This window comes from Diadema antillarum, unplaced genomic scaffold (genome assembly GCF_040938485.1).
Source record: "Diadema antillarum isolate AM-2024a unplaced genomic scaffold, OU_Dant_1.0 scf00000035, whole genome shotgun sequence".
Lineage (NCBI taxonomy): Eukaryota > Metazoa > Echinodermata > Echinoidea > Diadematoida > Diadematidae > Diadema > Diadema antillarum.
In genome coordinates this window covers 1,513,658-1,535,685 of record NW_027270924.1, presented here as the reverse complement: position 1 = coordinate 1,535,685, position 22,028 = coordinate 1,513,658, and the positions used below count along the sequence as shown (strand labels likewise).

Sequence of the window (22,028 nt, the reverse complement as noted above, 5' to 3'; positions counted from 1 at the left end):
AAAATTCAGCACAGAAACAACAGGGCCTGCAGCACAAGGGCCTAGATCTAGCGGCAACGCTAGACCTTGGAGTCTGGACTTTCGTCTGGACTTTCTTCAAGTTCTGGCAGCAAGGGTAAGTATTGCATACTAAACCGTTTACTAGTACACTGTGCCTATTATATAGCGCTGTGCACGTACAGCAGACCTGTCGACGGGCGGGCGAGTAGAATCTTCTCGGTCCTTGACTGCTCACTAGTCCTAACGTTAGTCCTAGTTCTAGTCTAGCGTCTCTACTGAGTGCCGTTTTCTTCTAACTAGGCGTAAACCGTGATTGCCGTTGACTATTTTTTGGATTTAGATTTTAAGAATCACTCAGTCCTCATCTTCGTTAGATAGTTTGAACTGTGATGTCGAACCATTATCGCTCATCATCAATGCATACTAGTTAGTGCAACGTTACTTACACACAGTTTTCTATGGGCAGCACGTTCGGACATGATGCCAATTTCATTTTGCATATCTGGAATATTCCCCACAAATTTGATCTAAATAAAAAGCTTTTGAATAGATTCCTTTTAAAAATTAATGAATATTGTTTAACATGTTTATTTCAGCTCCATATTGCAATTTTACTAAATAACAGTTTTTGCAGTACTTCGTGTGAGATTTCATCAGTAAATTGACATGTGTAGTTCGTTTTGCTAAAGTTGGAGGTTGGCACCTGTGACGTATGCCAAATTGTGTGGATCGTTCCTTGGCTTGCTCGTTTTCATTTTTTTCAAAAAATCATTACAGGCTTATCCTGGGTTGTAGAATCCTCTCTTTCCAGTTGTAGGCGTCAAAAAATGTAGATTAGAATTATCAGACAAGTAGAAAATGTCAGTACAGGTTTCTTTTAACAATGTGAGATGACAGTTTCACATAATCGGCAAAAAAAAAAAAAAAAAAAATGAAACGAGATATTGTCACATATGTGGTGAGTGTTTACTTTCTTTTACTAGTTTTCATTTGGATGGACGACCAAATTGTGTAGGAGAGCAATTATTTGGCAATTTGAATATTTTCATTTGACCTTTGACCCTTGCCGTTTGACCTCATGGACCACAATTCTTCAAATAGTCACTGACTGCTAATTGTGACATTTTAATTTTTCAATTGAACTTTGACCTCATGACCAAAATCTTTCCCTACAGAATCATTATTGCAGTAAGTCATGTATCTCGTTTGATGAAGTGATGCAATAGGGGCGGTCAGACTGGCATAAGATCGAACAGTTTAAGATGACGATCTTTAAGATTTCGAAGTTTTGCCAGTGTGACCGCAAACTTCCTCTGAAACCTCCCGCAAAACTTCTCGCGAAACTTCCCACTCTAAATAGGGACATTTCCCTCACCCCCACCGAACTTCTCGAGCTATTGGCAGTGTGACCGCTGGCAACTGAAACTTCGCTATTTTTCACATAACCAATCCACCTGTTTGCGGGCAGTCTCCGAAGCGCGAGGCCATTAGGGAGCTTTAGATTTTGACGCGCGGACGTTTGAGCCGACGCTTGCGCTGGACGTTCTCCTCTCCCTGCGTCGTGTGGAAAAGTAGCTTTAGATTACGCTGGGACGCAACGTATAAAAAATAAAATCGCGCCCCCATATGATCAGTGCATGAAGAAGCTCTCTACGTCGCAAACTGTGCGGACGTGAAAATAGCCCAGTACGCGTAGTAAACAACTCAGGCGACGCAAGCTAAAAATAGATTGACTTTACGCGCGCTACTGCGCAAGCTCAGAACATGTTTTTTTCCTTTGAACGTCCGCGCGTCTAAAATCTAAAGCTCCCTATTGTCATGCGCGCAAGACAGAAGAAAGAGCGTACCGTCCGATGGCTAGTGATTGTGACGTAACAGTACACATCTGTACATGACAATGGCCTCGCGCTTCGGAGACACCGCCCGCAAACATGACACCGTTTCATGAAAATTGTCAGCCCTGACAAGTTGTCAGTCTCTGACAACTTCATTAAAATCCTTGGTTTTGATTGGCTGAGAAACTCTGGCAAGCCCCTGGTGTCTGACTGTTACCATGGTGATTGTCAGATACTGACAACTCGTCAGGGCTAACAACTTTCCCTGAAACGGTGTCCAAATCGAGAAGTTTGGCGGGGTGAGGGAAATATGTCTAGTCGGAGCGGAAAGTTTCGCGGGAAGTTTGCGGTCACACTGGCAAAACTTCGAGATCTCTTATATCGCAAACTTAATCTTCTCGATCTTTTGCCATGACAGTCTGACCGCGCCTGTTGCCAGATGCATTATGTACCAAGTTTCATGAAGATACCTACAACATTTCCGAGATATGGAGAAGAAAGTGAAATTTCAGCATTTTCACATGACCTTTGACCCCATGTAACCCCAATGTTATCTGGAAATACTATAATCATTATGTATACAATAAGTTTCAAGAAAACAACTTGAGGCATTGCATAGATATATTAGGGATTAGTGATATTATAAGAATTTGGCCTTGAACTTTGACCTTTGATTTTAAGCATGCGCACCCAAAAGTATTGATAGGCACACCTTTGTCCACTGACACATATACATTTGCCAAGTTTTATTAGGATACCTCAAATATTCTTAAAGTTACGCAGTCCACAAAATCGATTACAGACGGAAAGGTGTACAAACTGACGGAAGGACGGTCAACCCGAAAACATAATGCCTCCGCTGACATGAAAACAACATAAGTCGTGGATGTGCGCACTTTCGTCATTATTCTTATTCGAAATGCGAGGGATTTTGTTACCTCACTATCAACCTTTTCCGTGGGTTTTCGTGCTTCCGTCACGAAGTGTCGCCAGGGGCATTGTGTTTTCGGGTTGTCCGTCCCTTTTGCGTGCTCCCCACCCCCCCCCCCCCCCCCCCCACACACACACATACACACACTGCCTCTGTGCCTCTGTGTTTTATTTGCTGTGCACTTAGTGTGCTGTTGTAATTCTTAGCACTCAATATAATTATACCATGGTAGCTTTTATCTGTATAAATATCTCACTGTAGCAGCGAAGAAATATCTTATGTATTTTTTTATTTTAGTTAATATAGTTATAAGTGTTATTTGAAGTCATTATCATAAGAATTGGAATATGGTATGAATAAAATCTTTTCCAGAATATGTATTCAACATTCTGAAGAACATACAATGATTTTTTTAACTGTATGGAGAAATTCATATTGTTTAAAACAGAAGTTGGTAGAGGAGTCCAGAGTTGGAATCAGTTAGCTTATGACTTGAAAAGTAAGCTTTCTTCGTCCAGTTTCGAACGAGCTCTTGATATAAATAGTCTGCTATAGCCTAAGCAACCGCCCAGGATTTTTCTCTCTCTCTTGTATCTCTCTCCCTCTCTTTCTCTTTGTTTTGTTTTTCTCTCTCCTCTCTCTCTATTTGATATTATTACAATAACATGTTACCGTAGGTACTGTCTAAAAAAAAAATCCAGTGAAAATATTCACTCCTAAAAAGAGTGAATACAAAAAAGAGTGAATTTAGAGTGAAATTGGAGTGAATTTTGAGTGAAAATGTTAATTTTCACTCGTTTTAGAGTGACCTCAGGGATCGAGTGATCCCTGAGGTCACTCCAAGAGAGTATATTTGCTTCGTTCGCCGTCTTTTTGTTGTTGTATTTTTTATGTTTCGTTGGGTTTTTTTTTTTATTGCCTGACACTGGTTTGTTCTTCATTATTGTATAATGCAGTTTGTATGTGCTTCTGTTGTTCTTTTATGTTGTTCATGGATTTGCAGAAGAACATCTTTGCTGAAGCAAATTGCCACAATTAAATAAGATATATTGAAACTGAAACTGATTTAAATATCGTAGTAATTCTTTTTTTTTGTACATTTCGCGCATTTTTGGCCAATACGTCATGTATTGATGATACGTTAAAAGGTAGGCCTTTATGTGCTTTATTAGGTTTCCTTCAATAATTAATTCATTGTATACATTTTGGCAGTTCAAGAAGAATAGATATGTATTGTTCAATTCTTTAAAGTTTTGAATTGATTTAATTGTATACATGTTGTATATATGTTGTATATCAATTTTATGATTATTATAGAAAATTTCAGATCAAAGGAAATCAATTAGAATCTTATCAAATCAAATTGAAAATTCCAAACATTCCCCCGCGGGCTGCTCAATCAGATGTTTTTCTCTCTGTCAGACTGTCCATGCAACTGACATCAATATATTTTTGTTGTTGTTGTTTTTGTTGTTTTCAAGTTCTTAGGCATCAATCTAACCCCATCGTATAGTTAAGATGACAAAAACATTTTTTTTTTTCATGTGCATGTTCTTGTCCAAGGATGCTATCATGACTAGAGTATAGTTTTCCGTAAACAATCTTTATCTTCCAAGGTATCAATACACTCATTCTTTTGTTTATCGATTCCCGCGTTCATTCTTTTGTTTTCAGAGGTTGTCAAATATAAAAGACATTTCAAGAGGCTACATTCCAAAGAGGCTGCAAACATTCTCTGGGAGGTTCAGTCCGATGTCTTTCACAATCAATATACATTACTGTCCTTGTGTGTAATTGATTCCATCTGTTGTTATTCTCAAGTTCTTGTGTATCATTCCTCACTGTAAGACAACAAAAACAATGTCTCGTATCGATTTCTTGTTCGTTGCTTATGTTATATGTGGTACACCAATCGATGTCCTAAACAGCGCTTTCCAATCCAGTAACTCGCAAGTCACGTTCATGTTACCATTCACAGCGGCCCCAATAATAGCGATTATGCCCCCCCCCCCAAACACACACACTCACACAAACACACACACACTCACAAACACACTGCAAACGCTCTGCGCATCAATTTTTGGCTTGTCCGCTTCTTTGTTAATATAATGTGAACTGTCATGAGTTGTTGTTGTTTATCTTTTGCACAACATTTACTTTGCCAAGTCTGAGCTGTAAAAGTCCGGAACAGGGTAACCCGTATATCTTATGTTACCACCACGTTAAAGGTTGCTTCCTGGTGCAATTCTTATAATGACGACTGAAAACTTAGGGCCTACTCATTGACGTGATATTAAAGTTGTAACAAATGAAATTCTGTGTTAATCTTTAAACTCTTTTGAATATTTTGATCATGTTGATAATCTGTATTTCCCATACGACTACACGCGTTTCCTTTTGGTAACATGCAGGCTCGACCAGGAGTATATACATGTACTACGTACTGTAGAAGAAGCTTGTTTCATATGATTCGTTTCGGATTTTGCTTCCGTGTGAAGCAGAATACTTAGTATAAAGTGAACAAACTAAACGGACAAACTTACCACCGATGGATGAGGGTTGTTCCTGGGTGGAGAGATACGCCCATGGTACCCCTCCCACACCCTCCAACAGGATTCCCGCACCAGGGAATCTTTCCCGACCTTAGGTCCGATGGCGTCCAAGGTGAAGTCCCGGGCGTACAGGCTGCCGAAGCGGTCAAAGCCTGACGTGCGATCGTTCGGAAAAATCTCTCCGCTTTGCTCGTGGAGCTCCTTGATTTCCTTTGCCACGTTCTTAGGATCCATGGCTACAGTAGTTGCGCATGTTGCCATTCTATTATTAATATTTTTGTTGATACTAAAAATGAGATTCCGAGTGTATTGTGTGTGTTTTTAGTTCGCTCTCCCTGTTTGGTACGTGTCTTTCCTTGAATTGCTCCCTGTGAATGTTTGCTGTGCATGTGCAAGTAGTGATATGATGATGACGTTTGGTGCGGTGTGTGTGTCCAAGCGAGCACGTTGAAGCGCATGACGTCAACAATAGGTATGATGACGCATAGACATGTTACGCGCATTGTGATAGTCCGCGTAGTGTCTTTACATTTTGGAAGCTGTAGTGACAACAACGATAAAACTTCGCGATTAGATGGTAGATTTTTATTATTTACTGATTACCCGAATTATAATGATTTTACAACCAGTTATGCCAATAAATAACATAGGGCTGTTCTTGTCTGTATTGAGCTTCGATAACTATAGTCTTACAAAGTCATCTCGATTAATGAACATTATTTCCCGTCATGTCTTTTGTTTTGTTTTGTTCATTTCCATCTGAGAAGATGGCTGGATAGCCCATATTCAGCCACTCTAAGCTGGTCTTCCATGGGGTCCAGTTGGATGTGAGGTCAACAACAGCTATTAATTTTCTTGAATTTCTTGAATTAAAATGCGTATCATCGCCTTGATTATTATACTGTAAGTGATTTCTTTTTATAGTCTAACGTATGTGTGTGTTGGTGTTGGTGTTGGTGGTGGTGGTGGTGGGGGGGGGGGGTATGGGGACTTTCCCCATTGATCCCCACCTTTCCCCTCCCCCTTTCGGCAGCCCATGTGATGCAGTTGTAGGATTAAGGGATTCAGAATGTGCATAATAAAAACAGAAAGGTAGTTGTTGTTGTTGGGCTTTTTTCTTTGTTTTTTCTCTTTTTTTGGAGGAGGTAGATTACTGACAAGCTAATTGCTTAAAATTTTGATTTAGTGAAGAGCCGGTGTCTATTTTCCATATACCTAGTAAGATTACTCTTTGCAAGTATTCGACTCCCAACACCTGGACCGTTTCTCTCTGGATTGTTAATTAGCACTTCTATAATACGTGCCGTGTTGACGTGCCTGTTTCCCTTTTTCTTGCTTCGTTTTTGTTTTGTTTTTGTTTTTTCATATAGGGCCTACACTATAGGACCTATGTGATGAATGATTATTAAACAGACGATTTGGAACAATAATAATTACAGCGAAAATAACGATAGTCACGACAGCTTGGACACGCAAACGCGCCATGTATGATCAATGAAGTCTCTAAATATTAATCCTTTCATTTTGCAAAAAAAAAAAAAAAAAAAAAAAAAAAACTCTTTCAGTGTCATTCAACCGTACAGGAACCTGAATAAATAATCGACGTAAAGTCTGCGAGGATGTCTAAATGCCTGTTTAAAATAAGTCAATGTTCAACTAGTTGTCAATACCGCAAAACCATGCACGAGCCAGATAGGAAAACACGAACGAAAAAAAAAAAAGGAAAGAAGACTTGCTTGAACTTTTATCAACTAACCTCTTCTAAGCATTTTGCATTCACTACCAATTCTAGTAAAAAGACTTATCAGCCGGTTGGCAGCAACCTTAGAGTAAATGAAAATACTCCAAGTAAGCAATAATATCTAGAGCATTATGTGTGGTATATGTGCCTTTTTCGGTGAGTAATGATAGAAGGAAAAATAATAACGTACTCTTATCAGGGCAATTACCCCCGGCTAAATACTGGTTAGTGGAAAGTTAGAGTGAAGATTAGGGTTAGGATTAGGGTTAGGGTTAGGATTAGGGTTAGGGTTAGAGTCAGGGGGAAGGGTCGGGGTAATTGCCCAGGGGGTAGGCCTACGTAATATTCTATACAAAATATTCTTCGTTCTCTGTAAGAAATTTTCCGTGACAGAAGAAATATATTATATATTTCTTTCATCCTTTGGTTTTAATAATTAGGAAAAAGGTGTAGCTTTCTCTGGGCAAACGTAATGTAAAATAACACGACAACCGAGTATGTCACAGTTGAAAATCAATGTGAAAAGTCACATGTAATGCGCGCGCACACACACACACACACACACACACACACAGTCAAACATGTAACCGTTAGGTCTACTACAAATTGACCTCACCAGTATTAGTATTACATTTTGCTGTCTTCGAGAGAGGAAAAAAGTTCATAGAAAGAATATTGTCTGAAGTTTTATCGATGCATGATACATTTTCTGTCTCGATGAAAAAAAAAATAGAAAAAAAAGAACAAGAGTAAGGGGGAACATAGAGATATATACTAAGAACACGTTTAGTATAATTATATCTCTATACAATGGGGGAGAACAAGAACAACACTTTCGTTGACATAATTATTGGTGGTTGTGATGAATTTGATTGGGCCAGAGAGCGAAGAATGCTGTGACGATCGCCGACTGGTCGAGTTTCCGACCGAATGCGCAGCACGAGCTAGGTAGGGTACTCACATGTCTTTCGGACGTAGCTGGCGCTCATCGAAATTATCGCCAGTTGCTACGGGAAACGTACGGTAAACACCGCGTAGCCGGTCCTTGCGGACGATTGTGCGGGATGCGTACCGTCGCACGGGAACCTGTGTGTCAATGGCTGCTTGCATGAAATCTACGTTATTTACTGAACGAGTTGTATTGACAACGTACGTTCAAAACACACACACACCGACGACACCGATTGATTGTGGGACTGGGTGAGAATTGGATCGTGGGTGATTACAGTGGACCGTATATTTTGTTACATTTCCATCGGTACTTCGTCAAATTGATATTATTAGCTTGGCAGGAAAGAATAGTCCAGGATGCCGGGCGTCGGCAAGACGAATAGCAATACTCCTATTACGGAGCAAATAAGCGAACTACAACGCAAAATCTCACTATTGGGTAAGTATCAAATGAGGCATTCTTCACGTTAAGTTTGTCGAGATACGGGCACTTTAGTGTTTACTGAGGGAGAATGATTGAAGAGGTGGTGGGTAGTGGATTGTTCCCCGAATGTTTTGGGTAGCGATTTGTGTGCCAGGACTACGGAGCTCCACAATGAAATGAAATAAGAGGAGGGGTTGCATGAGCCTTTGTTTCCTTTTCATCTGTTCAAATAAAGAGTGTGTTTGTAATATTAATACTAAGGATCTACGAGTAGGTCTAGTTCACGTTAGTGCGTCAACAAGGCCAAGGCAAGGTGAAGTGTGTGAAGCCTACGTTATGGTGGCATCATACAAGTACAACTTAAACAACTTAGAGGGATGATAGGCCTACAGTGTTGGTGGAGATGAGAATTGGGCTTTTAACTTTTTTTAACTTCAAAGTTTATTTGATGAAAATTGGGTTTGGAATGACCAAAACATCCAAAAGCAAAGTAAAACAAAGCGATTGTAATAAAAAAAAAGTGGGTCCCACAGTCCACACTTTATTAGAATCGCTCTGTTTTGGATATCTCGGCCATTTCAAAACCATTTTTTATCAAATATTGAATTCCTCATGGAATTACATGCTCTTTCATATTTCATGAGAGGTTTTTCTTTATCTCACCAAAAAATGTTAGAAACCTGAAATTAGGTCTCAACCAAAACTAAACAATCCCTTTAAGGTTACAAGATGATATCTTTCATTTCACTTTCAGATGTAGCTTCAGAGACGATATTGTAGGCCCTATTATAATTTGGGCTGAGAGACTTCATTTATTGTTGTGCACGAGTACCGCCCGATACACCATTAATTGCTCTACACTGGCTTTGTTGCTCAAACATTAGACACTAATAGTAATAATGCTACATGTACCGTACAACTAAGTACAAGATGTAACTGTTAGAATCTAGATCTATAAAGATGTCATATGTCCACCTAGAACTGAGTGGAATTGTGAGAAGTCTAAATCATAATGTAATGTCAACATACTCTACATGTGTACACATCTACATAGGTCGTAGCATAGTCATAGGGTCCAGACTCCAGTTAATACTGTGGAGTATCAACCCTCTGGCTGCCACAGGGTTCTGTAACTTAAAAGTTTATTGTAAACTCTGAATCGGTCTGCTTTAGTTCGAGACCTAGACCTAGACTCTATCAGTAGATTGTGGGCCTATATAGCTAGTATTTACAAAGTTATTCAAATTAATGATTCTTCCATTTCTTGTGTTGAGTTTGATGGGATGCCATTGTGAATGCGCTGTGAATCAGTGGATTGAACCAATGACTTGATGCAGTTGTTTACTCGTTTCTCTGATAATCCGAGATATACAATGTATTCATGTCTGCATGTGCTCAGATGGAGATCGCAAAGCCTACTATGAGAGTTCCCAATGGACTATCAAGCAGAACTTGGAGGCCATCCGCAAGCTGCGCGGTGACAACAAGACCCTGCACAAGCGGCTGGCGGCCAGCAAGGCTGGTGATGACAGAGTGCTGGACATTGCCTTCAAGAAGAGGGAGGTGGAGCGTGCATCTCTGCGTGGCAAATCTGGGAAGGTATGTGTATCATAACTGTGTGCATGTACACCTGTATGTATATGTGAGTAGCCTTCTTCACTGTGTACAGTGTACAGCATAATGCAAAGTGCGTATATGATAATGCGGTGAAAGAAGAATGCAAACTTGGATTGTACCTTCTTTTTTTTTGGACATTTAAAAGGTTAGTAGACTCTAAACACACAGTGTGCACATACCATCATATTTACTGTTTTCATTTAAAAGTGAAAGATTTGTTATCTTGATGATAGAATTCTGTGATATGTGAGCTTCATCGCGTACTATTATGATCTACAGTTGTAATCTTATCAGTTCCAAAAGGGTTAAAGGTATATGAGCTGTTTGCATTGAGGGATGTTAGGGATATCCTTTCCAAGAAATTATAATAACACAAGTTATGGTTTGCATAGTGTAAATGATTCCACAACTACATAGTGTATGGCTGTAAGAATGTTCAATTGGGAAGGCAACTAATAAATGGGAACTTGTGTTTTCAAGTTTTCACCAGCAAAAGGGAATGCCATGCCAGTAGGGCCACTCAGTACGAACTGAAATGTACAGAAATAATCAGGATATTGCTTTCTCATCGAGTAATCACATGCTCTGTGCTTTGATGTATTACCTCCTTTTTATTCATTTTTTCTGTAATTTGTTGTTGTTGTTGTTGTTGAATGCTGGAAGATACCTTTTGAATGAAAAGTGATAGATGCATAATGTTTGAGAAGGTGCCATTAGTAAAGCTGTATAATCTAGTTCATCTAGCACTTGGATGCATTTAGCAAATACATGTACTGTCATCCTAGTATCATTTCAAGCATCAGTGAGTGGATATCGCTGTGAGACAGTGCTCACATTTCAGATCTTTAAATGTTAGTAATTGAGCCCTGTCATGTTGTTGCTGTCATGCAGGAGGCCATCGTCATCATGGACCAGAAGCTGTGCGAGGCCAAGAAGCGTCTGAACGCCGAGACGGCCCAGACCCAGAGGCGGGAGAAGAATCTGAACGAACTGGAGGTCCAGTTGGACCAGATGCACAAAGACGCCTCGGATGCTGAGGCCACCACAGCTGGCACCTCTCAGGATGCTACAGTGAGTGAAACTTATTTTCACACAGCTCTAAATCTGTGACCTACATTTAAATAGTATTGGGTTTCTGTCACATCTCAAGGCAGTAGAGGGACTGTCGTGTGAAGCTAATCACCATAAGAATGGCTTTTGATAGAATGCAGTTAGCTGTGAGTTTCATTGGTAAGCATAACTAATATTAACAAATTATGGGCTGATATGGAGATTATTTGTTGCCATGATCTGTACTCTCATGTAGCATTTTGCTATGTACAGTAATAGCCTGGAACAGAATGCACAGTTATTAGAGGGATCCTTTGATAAAAGTAACTGCTGTGAGTCACCTGCCAAGATATGCGAGTGAACTGTTTGTCGTCTTTTAGTGCATGGCTGCTCATCAGAGGTACATTCTTGAGATGATTTGATGTGTAGACAAAACAACAGTGATCTATTTTTTGCTATGTTGGATTATTGTATGGAATTTATTTTACCTTTGACACCTACCTGTACATAATACTACCCATTAATTTCATTCTCAGTAAAGGTATGTTGAGAAGAAACTTGTACGCACATGTTATCAAAGATAGCAATTGTGAACAATGATTAGAAAGTCTTGTTTGATGTTCAATGCAGACGTTGAGGTCACTGGAGAATCGCCTTGACAAGGCCAACCTGAAGCTGCATGAGGCAGAGCACATCAACCGCACCTACCTGCAGATCAAGGAGCAGATGATCCGCGACAGCCTGACCTTTGGCAATGACCTAGACGGAGAGGAGAACGAGATTGCCCGCCTCAAGGAGGAACTGACGGAGATGAAGGCCATGGACCGGGATGCTCAGATTGCACGTGATGTAGCCAAGGTCAGGGCAAAAATTAAAAAAAAACTTGCATAAACAAATCTCTAACAGCAAAAGCCAGTAAAACTACATTTAATGATTACACCCAGTACAAAGAATGGCAACAGGTCTCTGCAAACAGAAGTGAAAATGAGGGAAAGATTAGTAGCTGACTGTTTGAAAATTTGAATGTTGGCATGCCATCTACAGTGGACGCACATGGGCACAAGGCAGTTACAAATATCGGTAATTCTTAGAATTTCCAAAATTGTAAGAATAGATTGTGATACCTTTGTTTCTTTATTTTTGGTGCCCCTTTAAAAAAAAAAGGATCAGAAAACTGCAGAGTGTGTTTGTATTCAAACATGACAGTGTGATTAATACCCCAAGTCCCTGATTGCTCCTGATAGATACTGGTGCTCCTCTAGAGTCATGTTAAGCTTTTTCATCATGAACGTGGAGTATACACAGTGTATCCCATTCTCCTTTATTTGCAGGCTGAGCTTGGCAAGCACGAGGAAACAGTTTACCGTGAGAGGCGGGAACGGGAGGAGGCGCTGGCAGTCCTCAAGAAGCAGGCCGAGGAGAAGAAGGCACATGCAGAGCGCGTTGAGAGGAGGGTAAGCCGGGCGATAGTTACCCATTTAATGTAAAACCAGTATTTTTTGCGTGCGCGACACTTTCTTGAATTGCCCACGAAGACAGAATTCACGAAAGTGTTTGTCTACACATTGCATTGAATGCGAGTGGCAGTTTGCAAAAGGTTCATGCTGCGAAAAAAAGGCTGTTTGTTCCAGTTTATGAAACTTTCATGTCAGGAGTGTTTCTGGTTTTGCAGTATGTCCTTGACAGGAGAAAGAAAAATAGTGATAAATCAGTGAAAATGTTCCTATGCAAATTTCTATCATGATGAATGAATTTATTATCATTATGTGTCATTTGTATGCAGAGTAGACAATTTTGTTGTTATTGTAAAGTGACAAGGACGGTAACAGCAACCATAACACCATACTGAGGAGCTCTACCTCAATAATGCCACTTAACCTCTCTGCCATTGAAGCAGTGGTACTACTCCCCACATCAAACTAAAATGCTTGTGAAAGGTGTGTCATCTTCAGGTTTGTGACTGCATGCATGTCTGTTCCTACGTGGATTGTTTACTTTGGGGAAAATAATCAACCAATTTCTCTAAGATGCTAACTTATCTCAATTTATCTTTCTCATTCCAACCCCCTCCCTTGCCCCACAGTTGCAGAGAGCTTCCATCCAGCACGACGAGCTCACACCAGAACAGAAGCAGCTCATCACTGGGGAGGAGGAGGAGAAGAAGATCGGGACATTTGAGGAGGCCTTCCAGGCCATGAAGGAGGCTACGGGCGTCTCTGATCTTGCTGTGAGTTTCAAGTGCTTCCTGTAGATTTCACACACACCTATACTACATATACAGTATATTAGGTTTTAACCCGTTGAGGACAAGTCTCGAGCCCCGAGCAGATGTCTTTGGGAAATGGGTGTTGTAGCAAAATCAGCCTGTCCTCAGTGAGTTAACGTATGAATAACCAAATAATTAGACAAATAGATAATTAATGAAGGAATAAACAGAAGGACAGATAAATGGAATATATAAAGAAGTAATTTGAATTGATTGAATGAATTAATACATAGATGAATAGATATATAAATACATGAACTAGAATTATTTGGAGAGCATAAACTTCCATATTGCTGTGTAAAATGTTTCATGTTAATTGAATGAATTTTAAAAAAAGTGAATGGATATTGTGAGCAAGGAGCAAGACTTCCAAAGTGAATTCAAGAGTGTGAAAGCATGTAGCAGGAAAAATTAAGCAACTCTGTGCCTTCAAGTGTGACAGTCATTATCCAAAGTAGACATCATCTTGCCATGTTTTTGACACTGTCTCCTCGTCCCTCCTGACATTGCAGGAGGTGGTGAATCGGTTCGAGAACCAGAACTCCACCTACCAGCACCTGATAGAGCTGAAGGACGCCAACGAGAAGCAGGTGGTGAGGCTGAAGGAGGAGAAGGCAAGACTCCAGAAAGACTTTGAGGAGATGAAGTACTCCGGAGAGGCCAAACTGTCCAGGTACGGCTTGTGGAAGTAATCAGATCTAACGAAACAAACTATAACGCCAAACTAACACCAGATTTTTGAAAACTGAAAGAATCATATCTCAAATGAGCAATTGTCAGGATTTTCATGATGATAATATGTAGTATGCTTCATACAGCTTTTATCAATGGAATCCTCATTGTATCGATCTCATAATAAAGACCAACTATATTGTACTCACAAGGAAACACTGAACACCTGCCATGCATGTATTATCTAAATCTACATGCTTTGACGTTTTGAATATAGGCGTAACAACAATACATATTTGTACATAACAAGCATGCTTCATATCAAAAGTAATGTGTATGGCATATATATTGCTAGGTTTTTATTTTTGCAAATTTTGTGAGTCATATGCTACCCTTGAGTTTAACAACATGCAAAAATATTTACTCTGACCCCGACATGAATATGACAAACACGCTTACAGACATTTCTCCATTTAATAACTGTAGTACTTCACAATCGCGGATATAAACAATTGCTAAATTGTCGGGAAGTCACAATTTGCGAAAAACTTTGAATCCAAAATAGAAGACTAAATTAGAAAAAAAAAGAATATATGGCATATACAATATTTTAAGGAAAGACCATGGTATATGGATGAAAATATCAATAGGCAATGATATAGTAGTCCATGATGCATTTAATATATCTGAAGATAAGTGAGTTTAGCAAGAGTCTGTGACGCCCAATAAGACTTCTTGCCCGCTCCACCCAACAGTGGCCAGAGGATGCTGGAGGAGTTTGAGTCCCACCTGAAGAAGGAGGAGGAGCGGCAGGAAGAGTGCTCCAGCAAGCTGGACAAGTGCAGCAAGATCCTGGTCCAGGTCAAGGCGGGAGTAGCCCACCTGGCAGACAAGCTTCAGCACATCAAGGCGGTGAGTTGGTGTCAAGACTCAAAAAGTCAGCCCTTAAGCAATATAGTCCTCGCTTTCGAGTGATGTTTGAGGTTGGAGTGATTTCGTCAGTGATAATCATCTTGACGCCTTTGGAACTTGGCTCAGGCAGAAGTGTCAGAGTACAGTATTTGTTACCAGTAGTCTGTCGTGATCAGACTTAGTGAAATGAAATACAAAGAGCAATTTTCATTCCAGGTACTCAGATATAATAGAATCCCTTTTGCTAGATTTGCTCAGACTTTAGTAACACAGTGTTGGACTGCACCGTGTGGACATAAAATTGTAGGTATGAGGCATTTGAAGAGAGCTTCATATGTGGAGGAGAGGCATCCTAGTGTGAAAGGTAGAATATAGAAAGTAGGAAATAGAAGTTGAAGGTAGGAAAGATGCGACCGTTCCCTCCATAAACCAAAACACAAGTATCGACAACCCCCCCCCCCCCCTTCAAAAGGTGATGATACAAATACACATTTGTGTTACAAATTTGGACATGCAAGTCTGATTGAATGGCAGGAAATAGGCAACACTCGGCAGCTCTCTGCAGATTTCAAAGAGATAGAACAAAAATATGTCATCACTGCTCAACAAAATACATAGCAACAAATGACGCTCATTGTAGTTTTGCCCAGATGTTTGAAGGTTACCATTGTACCTCTGTCACCTCCCCACAACAGAACAAGGGTCATGTACCCCAGGCCCAGCTGTCGGTGGAGGCTGACGAGTACGTCCTGGACCTCCTAGCCACCTGCGAGGAGAAGCTCCTGAAACTCATGGAGGAGCTGGACGGCCACGACATCAACGATACTCTGAGGCAGATGGAGGAGGAAGAGGTGAGGCTCATGATGCATGATGGGATAGTGTCAGGACTATCTGGATTTCCTGACTGCTGATAATGATAATAATGAATATATTTATTCATTTATAAGTAATAATAGTAATAATGATGATGATGATGATAATGATAATAACAATAATGATAATAATAATAATGATAATAATAATAATAATAATAATAATAATAATAATAATAATAACGATAATGATAATGATGACAATAATAATGATGATAATAATAATAATAATAATAATAATAATAATAATAATAATAATAATAATAATAATAATATTGATAATAATAATGAAAATAATGATAATAATGACAAATAAAACTGAGACACTCACTTAAAGCTCTTCAGTCTGCATACTGCAATAGTTTGGTGAGCCATCTTGCCAGGATATGAGCATGATTTTCTACTGAAGTATATCAGTACTAGAACCTACAACAATACAATCCATATGAGATGATTATTCAGCCTATGAAATGCAATCATGGTCATTTACACAGGTTAGCCCTTTTGATAATTTTATGCTTCCGTAGGAAATGAAGATATTGCAAATTTTGTGAAACCGTTTTATTTCTAACATAGCCTTGAACAATTTAATATTCTTTTCTGGAGTCTGTAAGAAAGAGCATAGAGAGTGTCCATTCAGTTGTGAACAAATTCCAAGAATGATGACACCATGTCCTGTAGTCAACAGCAACAACAACGTAAAGGGATGGTATAGTTTTGGTTGAGATGGGGAATCAAGTTATAATTTTTTGTGAGATAATTAGAAACCACCTATGCAATATGAAAGACCATACAATTCTAAGAAAAATTAAAAATTTATTTTATGAAAATTGGTTTTGAAATGGCTGAGATACCCAAAAATTAAGTAGAACAAAGTGGTCCTAATGAAAGGTGGGACCCACCTTTCGTTAGGACCGCTTTGTTTATGGATATCTCAACCATTTCAAAGCAGATCTTTATCAAATAAACTTTAAATTTCTCTTAGAATTGTATGCTCTACAATATTTCATATAAGTGGTTTCTAATCACCTCAAACAGAGTTAAAATCTGAATCCCCATCTCAACCAAAACTTTACCATTCCTTTGAAGTTCCAAGCCTGTCTCAAGCTCATAAGCTTAAAGTGTCTTCAAATGTTGATATAAGCTTACATTGTATTGCATTGTTTTCAAGTGGTAGCAGCTCTTTTTACGCAAATAATCAATTTGTCTATCTCTCTCCTCCCTACTCCTCCAGTTCCACGCTGGCATCGAGGGCTCCCTCCCATCCCACAACACACGCATCAAGTTGCCAACCACACAGAGGGACACAGTGTATGATGGTGAGTTGACCTCCCTCAGACTTTTCCACCTAGTCTCTGTCAAAGACCTTCCTTCTGTAGTGATTGCAAGAGAATCAATCAGAGGGGTTGGTAGGGGAGACTAGTTAATGCGGCCACCAAGAGCCTAGACCTATCGAGGGGTTTTTTGGAGAATCATCAGAATTTCATTACACTTATGTCTTTGGATTACCAAATTTTGCTTGTAGGGTTTTGGTATAAAAAATCACAACCAATGAAGATAGAGCCCTCCGAAAAAGATCATAAATGTACATGTTTTGGACTGATAGCCATAGAGTAAATCAAAAGATTTTATTGGACGAATTGACTGAATTATTGACTAGGAGTGGTGCATTAATTTATAGTCTTGCTCTGCTTCAGCTTTCTAGCTCTTTGCTCACAACTGTTGGTGCTATTGACACCTCGAGGGCCTGTGAAAGAGGCTAATTTGTTCCTTGAATGTCATCTTAGCTCTGAACATCCGCCTAGGTGTGCTTTAGATCGATTTGGGGAGCAGTGCTTTGTCTTTACAACAAGTATTACTTATTACATAAGAGAGAGGACTTTGCAGTCAATATTTCTGGAATGCAATAGAAGCATGCATAATGTACCATAATTGGCAGAAATTTGTCTCAGTGAGAGATCGGAATTTCAGATGCTTTCACTGTGAACGAATAGAATCCTTTGATGTGAAGAAAGGAATCCACAAAAAGATCAGCTTGTTTTGCTCAACATGCTTGAATCCTGATTATGCCTGATTGATCAAGCCATCATGTTGATTTACACTGTCTGTTGGCCTGCTAGCCCAAGCATTTAAAAGAGAGGTTATCCAATGTTGTAGCCATTGTCTGCCAGTGGGATTTACTTAACTCTCTACACTACCTTTATAATGTAAGTCATAAAGTGATTTTGACAATATATAATTTCTTTTAACCCTGAAATCTTGAAAGCTAACGAATGTTTCAGTGTTCCTACATTTTACCTGGTGTATGTAGGATAAACACCTGGATGCATATAGGTAGGTGTTACGGAACTGGTATTGTGCTAAAAATCAAAACAAATGTGAACAAACTGTTGTGACGCATGCCATCTTTTGTCCCATCTTCTCACCAGATGAGGATAGCGGTGATGATGAGGACATCGTGACAAGGAACACCCTCAAGAAGCAGGCCCAGATGCTAGTTGACTCCAAGACCAAGAAGCACAAGGTTCGGGCCCGCAAGAAGAAGGGGACCAAGTAAGGAGGAGAAGGAGGAGGAGGAGGACTCACATTAGACTGGAGGGTCACCTGGCAAAAAAAAAAAAAAAAAATTATGCCAGTCTGTGTAAAGTTCTTAACAACCATCAGAGATATCTCTGTGCATAGCCTCTCTCTTCTATGAGTGCTGCTATTCAAGCACATTACCACAGCTCCCCATCTCTACTTACCACCACTTCTCTGCTTCTAACCTGGCTGTCCTACGGAATTGAAATCAGCTGGCATAAACACATGTACAATGTTTGGCACATTGCCCTATGCAGTTTTAGGCCATGTATGTTGCTCAAATCCCTAGGATATACCATTGAGACTACAGGCAATTTTCTGTACCAACTATGGATGCAAACTTTTTGGTTTCTCCTAGCCTTTGGTTACATCTGTTTGGGTAAGGACGCTGCCCCAAAATATGAAATGTGTTTGGTGGTGTGGAATTTGGTTCTTGAAATCACACATTTGAATTATGATTTGTGACATGCATTTGAGTGCATACCATGTAAGAATTAGTTCAGAGTGTTTTATACCCTTGTAAATATTCTCCACAAGAGTATAGTCTTTGTTTGTGTATGTGTGTGTATGAATGTGTGTGTGTATGGATGTGTGTGTCTGTCTGTCTGTGAGAGAGTGAGAGTAAGAGAGAGAGGGAGAGAGAGAGAGAGAGGAGCTTCACCCAATTGTATTTTATGTATACCATTTGAAGATTGTGTAAAGTTTTGATATCTTTATGATATGTATTCACTGCTAATTAAACTGCTTCTGTCCGTCCATTTCAGAAAAGAAAAAGATCATAGAATCCACTGTTGTATGCACGTACATTGATAACACACATATCAGTAAAAAGTCACACCAAACAACGTGAATACAATAGTTGATGAAAGGTTTGTGTTACCTCAAAAACAAGATATACACTGTCTTGGTTTTCATGGTTTCAGAAATATTCCCTGATATTCCCTGCTTCCAACTGAATCATTTGAAGTATGAATCTAAAGCTGTCTGTAATGCTATTTATTACATCAGTCTGTACTACATGAAAATCAAAACTGATCATGTATTATCACTTTTCATTTTTTTTTTTTTTTTTACTAAAAAGATGACATCACTGATCTCTCATTTTAAAACGGGAAAATGTTTTTTATCCGAAGTTTGAGGTATGGTGTCATTTGTGCCACACAGTACAAACAAGATTCTTGCTCAGTGCCACATTGTTTATCAAAGCATGTCTTTAACCATTACAGCCGTATTTCCATTTCATTCATATTCTATTGTGCTCGTTGGCATGCAGCCACTTGTATGATTTGACTCCTCAATATGCATGTTCAATCATGTGACATTCATTCTAATTTATCCAAGTGTGTTTCATTAGAATTACAACCTTTGCATTGACTTTGATATTTATGTGATTCAAATTTACATGATTTCTTGCAGACCATTTTGTAAGAACTATGCATCATGACAAAGATTTAGTTTCTATTTGATACTCTTTTTTTTTTTAAATGTAAAAATCTGTATTTGATTTCCAAAATTTGAATGGATTCCTTGATTTAAGATGTAATATAAGAGTTAAATGAGCATACATGTGTGTACAGAGCGTTTGCTTTAGTGAGAGAAAACACCATTAATATTGTGACCGTTAGTTGATGTATAAATATTACATTTCAAGGAATTGTTCAGTCAGGTTTTGTTTTGCAAGCTTAAGTGCAGACTGATATGGAAAGGTTGAATGTATTTGAGAGAAATATATTATTGAAGCTTAATGACCAGTTTTGGTACTGTGTCTTCATTTTGTTAATTGTCTTGTATGAGATGTTGATGTGGGAGATAATAGATACCTTGATATGAAATTATGCTTGATTTTCTTCAATAGATAAACAAGGCTTGACACCCCCCCCCCCCCCCCCCATTTGAAATTGTGGTGGCCCAAAAAAGAAATGTAGTGAGAATTAAAAAATAATAATCCTAGCTACCTGATTGGGCCACTAAAAGATAATCTTAATAGAAGTTTGGTGGCCTGACATCACTTTTTAGTGGCCCCAGTCCACTGCTAATGTCAAGTACTGAGATAAGTCAAACCATTGTCTGAAATGTTGATAGAAGGTATCGTTACTGATTCATTTGTTTCATTTTTATCAAAATGAAACACCACTTTCAGAAATAATGCCTGAATTCTCCTCTTTAGAATGAGATACGTCATATTACATGAAGACAAACACAAGTGAAAAAGCATCACATCTCTTCAAGATCCCCCACCCCTCACACACACACACACTCGACTCTATGTAAACTCTATGTTTGCACATAACATCACCATTTCAAGGGAGACATTGGCTTATTCTTCTTAATACACACTTGAACTAATGATAACTGCATGTTGGTTTTACACATATTTACAGTGTATTCTCTTTCTGAAGTTTATCATTTCTTGAGGGTAGCATGTAGATTGACGAAGTAAATATCTGGTAATAGACATTTACACATTTTCTTTTGTTTGTTTTTGCTTTGTTTTTAATCAGCCAGCAGTATCGAAGTTATTCCTTTATCTTGGTGTTTGAGCACGTTTGAATGGAAATGGATGCACAAAAGGAGCCGACGGCTTGTAAGCATCCTGTCATATGTGTTTTGGGCGATAAGTAATGATGTAAACTATCACTCATTGAGGTACAATGTACTACATGTAGTATGTGTAGTCCCAAGACTGTAAATCTCGAGGCAAGAATACCAGGAGCTCTGGAGACGCATTCGAAATGTCTCCCTCTACTGACCACGATCATACATTCTAATATCATGACACTCTTTCATCGACGCCACTAGCCGCCGATAGTGTGTCTCGTAACGTGTTCACGCAAATTCCTACATATTTCCTTATGAATGTTGAAAAACTGAATAAGATAAATAATGGTTATGTCCTGTTTCGAATTTTTCATACTTCGAGTGCTAAATCCGAATTTGGACGGTGCAACGTTTGCACCCTTGAAGGTTTTGAATTCAAGGTGGCCACCTAAAATGATTGCCAAAACGGCTGCTAAAATTGCCGCCAAAATCTGAAATCCTACATCTGGTGCATTCCGTATACTGCAAGTAAATGATGAAGAAAGAATGCTTTCTTTGCATTGTGTTCACGTGGAGTCCATGCTGCTTAGCCAACTGGCATGGTAGATCATGCCTACCTATCGCTACCACAACCGGTGCTTCCACTATCCTCACAACCAATCCAGGCCGACAACGAGATATATGGACCCCATTTTCGTATCACTACACATAATCTCGTCCAACTGTGATGATTAAACATGCCTACAGTAATAAATGCCAAAACCACCATCAATAGAAAAAAAATCGTATCACGACTATGCTGTTCGTCTACATGGGCATTTCCATACCTTACATAGTTTATTATCTAAAAAAAGAAAAGGAAAAAAAGGTGCTTGAGAAATGAAAATAAATCACATTCTACTAATATGTCAGTATTCTTTTACTTTCGATGTGAATTGTGATGGTATATTTTTTCTAATTTATTGAAAATGATGAGTCGGAGAGTTCATGTAAGAATGAACAGTGTAATAGGAAAAGGAAAATTTTGTCTTAACCCTATTTTAACTGGGCTATTTGAGACCACGTTTTTATGGGGGGGGGGGGGTCA

General features: G+C 39.1%; 1 protein-coding gene across 1 annotated transcript; it reads left to right on the top strand.

Annotated features, from left to right (window-relative positions):
• The first annotated feature begins 8,245 nt into the window (after positions 1-8,245).
• On the top strand, positions 8,246-18,387 carry LOC139743840 (outer dynein arm-docking complex subunit 3-like). Its single transcript, XM_071654298.1, has 11 exons — positions 8,246-8,449; positions 9,834-10,033; positions 10,943-11,122; positions 11,732-11,959; positions 12,433-12,555; positions 13,185-13,328; positions 13,880-14,040; positions 14,795-14,951; positions 15,647-15,802; positions 17,058-17,142; positions 18,253-18,387. The coding sequence occupies exons 1-11, from the start codon at positions 8,368-8,370 to the stop codon at positions 18,378-18,380; spliced, it is 1,644 nt and encodes a 547-aa protein (XP_071510399.1). The 5' UTR covers positions 8,246-8,367; the 3' UTR covers positions 18,381-18,387.
• The last annotated feature ends 3,641 nt before the right edge of the window (positions 18,388-22,028 follow it).